Source organism: Colobus angolensis, unplaced genomic scaffold, assembly GCF_000951035.1.
Source record: "Colobus angolensis palliatus isolate OR3802 unplaced genomic scaffold, Cang.pa_1.0 Scaffold33, whole genome shotgun sequence".
Taxonomy (NCBI): domain Eukaryota; kingdom Metazoa; phylum Chordata; class Mammalia; order Primates; family Cercopithecidae; genus Colobus; species Colobus angolensis.
Window position 1 is genome coordinate 7,393,486 of NW_012116599.1, and position 6,690 is coordinate 7,400,175.

Genomic DNA, 6,690 nt, shown 5'->3' on the forward strand with positions numbered 1-6,690 from the left:
ATCCATCCATCCATCATCCATCCATCCATCCATCCATCATCCATCCATCCATCCATCATCCATCCATCCATCCATCCATCCATCATCCATCCATCCATCCATCCATCCATCCATCCATCCATCCATCCTACAGCTATTTATTGAATGGCTACTATAGGCTTAGCACTTTTAGTTGCTGGAGGCAGAGCAGGAACAAAGTGTTCGATTAGGTTTTTCTGTGGAAAAGGGTTTTTGAAGCCTGTTCTTTACCTGTTGAGTAGTGGCTGATGCTCCTTCTTGGGATGTTCCTTGTGCACCTTGCAGAAACTCAGACACACACCTAGTGTATCATGCTGGTCTTGCTGCTTATTTCATCACCTGCCTCTTGAAACTTGCTCTAATTCCTCTTTTTCTCTTAAAGGTTTTTCTTTCTGGATTCCTGTTTCTTGCTCTCTTTTCTACCTTGGAATACATTATTTGTTCCAATCAGCTCAGGATTACTGGGGAGCTCCCTCTCGCCCTCTCCTGCAGTGGCACCAGCAGGCATTTAGAGTATTAAGTATCCGGTTCTCACCACTGGCAAGAAGATGAACTTAGCACAGAGTTCGTGTGTCAGGGGGATAGATATTTATACAATGCAGGGTCTTTTATCCAAAGTTCTGTATTTAAGATGAATTTATATGTATCCCTACCCCTCTCAAAAAGGAACAGCAAGAATTTTCAGTGTTGCCACAAGAAAATGCATTGCCAAACTGGAAGGCCATGAAGGTGAAATTTCAAAGGTGAGTTCTTTCTCATTTGGAGGAGTTTATTTACTTTCAAAAAATAAAGAGCAGGGCATGGGTGCAGTGCCTCATACCTATGATCCCAGCACTTTGAGAAGAAGAGGTGAGAAGATTGCTTGAGGCCAGGAGTTTAAGACCAACCTGGGCAACATAAGGATACCACATCTCTACAAAAAAACAAAAAAAGTCAGCTGCGTGTGGTGTCACACATCTGTAATCCCACCTACTCTGGAGGCTGAGGCAGGAGGATTGCTTGAGCCCAGGAGGTCAAGGCTGTAGTGAGATGTGATTGCACCACTGCATTACAGCCTGGGTGACAGAGCAAGACCCTATCTCAAATTAAAAAAGCAAAAAGCGCATGCTTATTATGAATAGGTCTACTGGAACTGAAGTACTAAGATTTGTTCAATTGTCTCATTTTTTTTTTTCTAGAAATCAGTCACCTAAAGACTTTATTTTTAACTGTGCCCTCAAACTTAGCATAATAATGATTTCTAAAACCTCTTAAAAAGTATGGAGCAACATTCTCTTCCACTCTCAGCAAAATATTTAGTTAGCTGAAAATACTTAATACAGCAATTTAAGGAGCGTGTAAAGTGCTCTTCCTGTTCCGGTAAACACATAAGTTTATATTGTGCAAAAAATATGCTGTGCAGCGAGTGTCAAGTGTTCTGTAAGTTAGATGCAATTGAGAAAGTAGTTCCTGGAAATACGTAACACCTAAAATATAAAATTATCCACTTTGAAACTACAAAGCTGTATCTTAGGATTTTGTATCAACTTACCCCAAAATATCATTCACAGAGCAGGCCCACCTAGTCAGTGATCTGAAGTTTAGATGTGTCATCAGAACTTCGTAGAGTAGACTAGGACTTGGTGGCTCTTACCTCCCAGCTCAGCCCAATCCCTTGGTTCCCTGTCTGAGATCAGCTGTGTTCTTGCTTTGTAAAACATCAGCTTGATGATTTTAGGTTTCTGAAGGCTCCATCTAGACCCTGGAACTCTGCCCCATGCTGTGCTCTCGGCTCTTCTGCCTCTGCACCTACAGCTGGTGATCATTGCCCTCTGGCTGGTCAGTGGTGGTCTCCAGGGCATGCAGACTATGGCCTCTTCATAAGCTGGGAGGCTTATGAATGGCAGGAGGGGATGGAAAAGTGGGGTGTGGGTGTGGGAGGCAGGACGAGGAGGAAGCCTGGCCCATGTTTCTGAGTGTCTGACTAGGTAGCTATTGATACATCTGGTGTGTCCCCTCCACAAGTAAACATCTATTTTCATGAATGAGTGACTATAAAGAATCTCTAGTGCTATTTTATTAAATTTTATGCTTTTTAAGTGAACATATTATTGAATTGGCATCTGGTAAGGGCATTTCTATGGGGTGCAAAGCTAAAGTATTCAGTCATTCAGCAAACAGTTTTAGAGAGTGTCCACTACGCTGGGCATTGCACAGCCACTGGTAACACAGTGATAAAAACAGAAATGGCCCTGCCCTCCTCAAACCTTCAGTCATTGACGAGATGGCCCGAATCACTGTCTTCTGGTGATTAGAGAGGGATGTAAGCATGATGCCCAAAGGAATGCAGGACTAATAGGTTCCTCTGATGGTCACTCAGATACCAACTGGCAACACCTGGCACATGGGAGGCACAGAAGGTCATTTATGGAAAATGCTATACTTGGGGTGGCAGTAGATGAGAACTTCCTTTCTTGTAGGTTCTAACATTCACTTATTCTCTGGCACAGATTAGAGAAGGATTTGTGTGCTTTTTTGTTTTTTATTTATTTTAATTTATTATTATTATTTTTATTTATTATTATTCTTTTTTTGAGACGGAGTCTTGCTCTGTCACCCAGGCTGGAGTGCAGTGGCATGATCTCGGCTCACTGCAACCTCCACCTCCCTGGGTTCAAGCGATTCTCCTGCCTCAGCCTCCCCAGTAGCTGGAATTATAGGTGTGTGTCACCACCCCCGGCTGATTTTTGTGTTTTTAGTAGAGATGGGGTTTCGCCATGTTGGTCAGGCAGTCTTGAACTCCTGACCTCAGGTGATCCACCTGACTCGGCCTCCCAAAGTGCTGGGATTACAGGCCTGAGCCACTGCCCCCGGCCTGGATCTGTGTGCTTTTGACCACAAAGACGACATCAGGGTTTGGCTATGAAGGATCCTGACTCGTGTGTTCACCCACACCAGGGCCCTGCGTCTTTGCATGGAGAAGGGCATCATGCATCTTTGGAAAGAAGCTGGGTGGGGAATACTCAAATTATATGGATGCTTTGGTCTTTATGCTTAAAAATGTGTGGAGTAGGCAGTTAAATTTCCTCTCTGGATTTTAATTTCCATGTATTAATCCCTGCAATATTTTTTTTCCCATCATGAAGAAATTGTTCTATGCAAGAATAAATACCAGACTAAGAAGGTGACATGTGCTTAGTAATGTCATCTTTTTGCTGATAAGAAATGTGTTTGGAACCATTACACAAAGCTGTGATCATTTTTCTTTCTTTTTTGCAGATTTCTTTCAACCCTCAAGGGAACCGTCTTCTAACTGGCAGCTCTGACAAAACGGCTAGAATCTGGGATGCTCAGACTGGCCAGTGCCTACAGGTTCTTGAGGGGCACACTGATGAAGTCTTTTCATGTACTTTCAACTATAAAGGCAACATAGTCATTACAGGTATGGAAGACAGCAACACCATAGACTCATTTTTTCTTGATTGGCTGTTAGAGTTTCCAAGCTGAATACTAACAGGAGTTCATCCCCATTCCCTACCTCTTTTCTACAGTCACTAGCTCATCTTGGCCTGCCCTCATATTTTCATTATTTAATTTTAGCTTTATGAGGACCTGCAGGAGTGAGCTCTGCCATTGACTATAGTAGGGCTTCGTGAACTTTGAATTTTATTTGCTCTAGATAAGGTAATAATTTATCTAGATTTAGTAACCTTACTGGTTACTAAATTTCCCCAGGTGTTGTATATCAAGTGAATGGTTGATATTTAGTCAGCCAGGCGCATTGGCTCATGCCAGCAATGTCAGTGCTTTGAGAGGCTGAGGCAGAAAGCATGCTTGAGGCCAGCCTGGGCAACATAACAAGACACTGTCTCTACAAAAAATAGAGCATTAGCTGGGCATGGTGGCATGCACCTGTAGTCCCAGCTGCTCAGGAGGCTGAGGCTGGAGGAGTACTTGAGCCAAGGAGTTGGAGGCTTCGATGAGCTATGATCATGCCACTGTACTCCAGTCTGGGTGACAGAGTAAGACCCTGTCTCAAGAAAAAAATTCAGTTTATGGCAGTAAGTGTTAGTAACCAAAACAAGTCAGGATCAAAATTCTCCCTAGTTGGCTTTACAGCCCATTAGAGATTTATTCTTTGAGCAGAGTTGTTTTCTCCCCTGCTAAAGCACTAACGTTTGGGGGGAAAAGAACATGTATTAACCGTTTTTCAACCATTAACAGTTTATGGTGAATTAATAATATTAGCAACTTTTCATAAGAAAAGGGTAGCTTCGACTGTGGAAAGGGGAGAAAAATGACAAGTTGATGGTATCATGTTAGTGCAGTGGTTCGAGGGGAGGCCTTGGCAGGGAACGGGTACCACAGTGGTGTGGAGTAGGGTGCCCTGAGTGAGCACGGAAGACCGGATCTGCCTAAGTACCAGTGATTCTCATTGTGTTGAGCAAATTTAAAAATTACCTGTCTAATAAGTTAAATGCCACAGGCCCAAGGTTGGCTTTACATATTGGCTAATTAGGTGGTTTCCTAGTCAGGTAACTTCAGGGGTGCTGAGAATTATCTCCCCTTACCACCTAAAATGCCTCCCCAGTCTACTTAATCATGGACAGTTTCCAAAATCACAGGGCTTATGATCTTCAAAATCTTCGAGCTTATGATTTTCAAGTGTTAACTAAAATGTAGGTACTTCGAAAACACTGGGAAAATAAGCCATAGATTTTTGTTGCCAACACAACATCAAATCCTTCTCCTTGACGAGAAAAGAGGTGAGAGGCTATGATGGAGGGTACAGGGCGCTCCTGCAGGGAGTGAGAAAGAAGGAAGACCAGCCTTTCCTAGCCACATGACCTCATGTGAGACCGGTTCTGCAGTACCTCTTCTCTCAACCCGTTTTCACAGAGGACCCTGGAGAGTTTAGGGAAGGAAATGTTGTTGCTGTGCCTTGCTTTGGTGCCAGCACATACATTCCTGAGTGCTTCTAAGATGCCACTGAGTAATTTAGTGTATCCCAAAGCACCAAAGTGCTTAACGTTGGCTCACTAGACAACAGAGCTTATTAGAATGGGGTGACACTTCTCTCTTGCCATCGATAGAGCAATCACTTTATTTGAAAGAGTCTACCCTATTTTCCGAGTGGACGCCAGTGTGATTAACTGCAGGCATTTTGTCGTGGGCTGCCTGAGGCTGGGTTTAGAATCACAAAGAAAATGGCAGAAAAGTAGCTGGCATGGTCTTTACATTTTTTAAAACATGAAGTGTCGTTTTGTGGGATATGGTTTTTATAGGCTTTCCTAGTTCCTAAGGCACTCACACTTCTTATACTGATGTTATGTGCCTAGTCCCTGAAGGTGAGAAAACCAGCAGTGCCTACTGATGATGAGAAAACCCCCCTAAAATTTTGAAAAGTTCCAGAGTGGTATGTCCTGCCTCCTCCTAAGCTTATCACCCAAACCTGGAGATAGTCAAAGTTACTGTATTTCCACTGGGCGGTGATGTTTGAGGGGACGGCAGAGGGGATGGCTGAGGTGGCTGCATTCTCAAGTTCTCTCCCATTCTAAGAAGACATGAATCTTGCTAGTGTAAGTAAGCAGAATGTGTACCTGCTTAATTTACACTAGCTGGTATCGTGAAAAAAAAAATCACTACTTCAAAAGTGCCTGAGCTGCTCAGAGACTCTGCAGCTAGGTGCGGAGAACCTAGCCCATGTAGCACATTATTAATTACCAATGGCCCAGAAAATGTCAACTTGTGGAAAGAGAGAATGAGGTGAATGAAATGAAGAAAAAAATAACTCTGTGAAATCTGTTTTATCAGGCAGCAAGGATAATACCTGTAGGATATGGCGTTGACTGAAGGAAGCTGGTCAGTGAGCAACCTTGCTAACAATGGTAATCCAGAACTGGAACTTCACAGACAGCAGCTCCTTTAATATTTCTTACACTTTCTCTTTTTCTACAAGTCAACTATTTATACAGCTGTCCTTTATTTCATGGATATGACCATTAAACATGACAAAGTTATGCCACTCCAATATTATTATTTGATGGAGATGGCAGGACACAGCGTAATGTTTGGCTAATGCCACCATTATTTCCATTGTGTTTGTTTTTTAAAAGCATTATGATACTGAAAAAGAAAACCAGAGTAACTTAACAACGTGTCTCCTGGATTTTACTTTGAAGCCTATTGTTATAATTTCTGTTGAATAAAGTGTTTGGAGGAAATTCCTTGTACATCTGTATTTATGATGTATATTTTTAGGGTGAAGTAAGGGAAATAATGTGGATCTTATTTAATAGGAAATATCTTCTGTTCTGTATTGATATATTGAAAAAAATGTTGGCAGGTTTATTTCTAAGGAAAAGTTAAACAGAATATTCAGACTATTGCATTTGAAAATCTGGGTGGAGCCAGGTGCTGTGGCTCACACCTGTAATCCCAGTGCCCTGGGAGGCCGAGGCAGGTGGATCACTTGAGGTCACGAGTTCAAGACCAGCCTGGCCAACAGGGTGAAACCCCATCTCTACCAAAAATACAAATGTGCGGGAACCATATCAGGCAGAGTTGATAGCGAATAGCAGAGCTTTGGGCCAGGTGCGGTGGCTCATGCTTGTAATCCCAGTGCCCTGGGAGGCTAAGGCAGGAGGATTGCTTGAACCCAGGAGTTTGAGACCAGCCTGGGCAACATGGTAA

The 6,690-nt window shown here is 42.9% G+C and overlaps 1 protein-coding gene across 2 annotated transcripts in view; it reads left to right on the top strand.

The window, feature by feature from the left end:
- The window catches only part of DAW1 (dynein assembly factor with WDR repeat domains 1), a 58,861-nt gene extending 52,631 nt beyond the window's left edge, over positions 1-6,230 (top strand). Inside the window, exons 11-13 of one of the 2 annotated variants that reach the window (XM_011951950.1) lie at positions 685-761; positions 3,277-3,439; positions 5,812-6,221. In XM_011951950.1, coding sequence (XP_011807340.1) covers positions 685-761; positions 3,277-3,439; positions 5,812-5,846 — 275 coding nt within the window. In that variant the 3' untranslated portion in view covers positions 5,847-6,221. Of the gene's footprint in view, positions 1-684; positions 762-3,276; positions 3,440-5,811 lie in introns of both variants that reach the window. The other variant, XM_011951951.1, reaches the window with a different exon arrangement.
- The last annotated feature ends 460 nt before the right edge of the window (positions 6,231-6,690 follow it).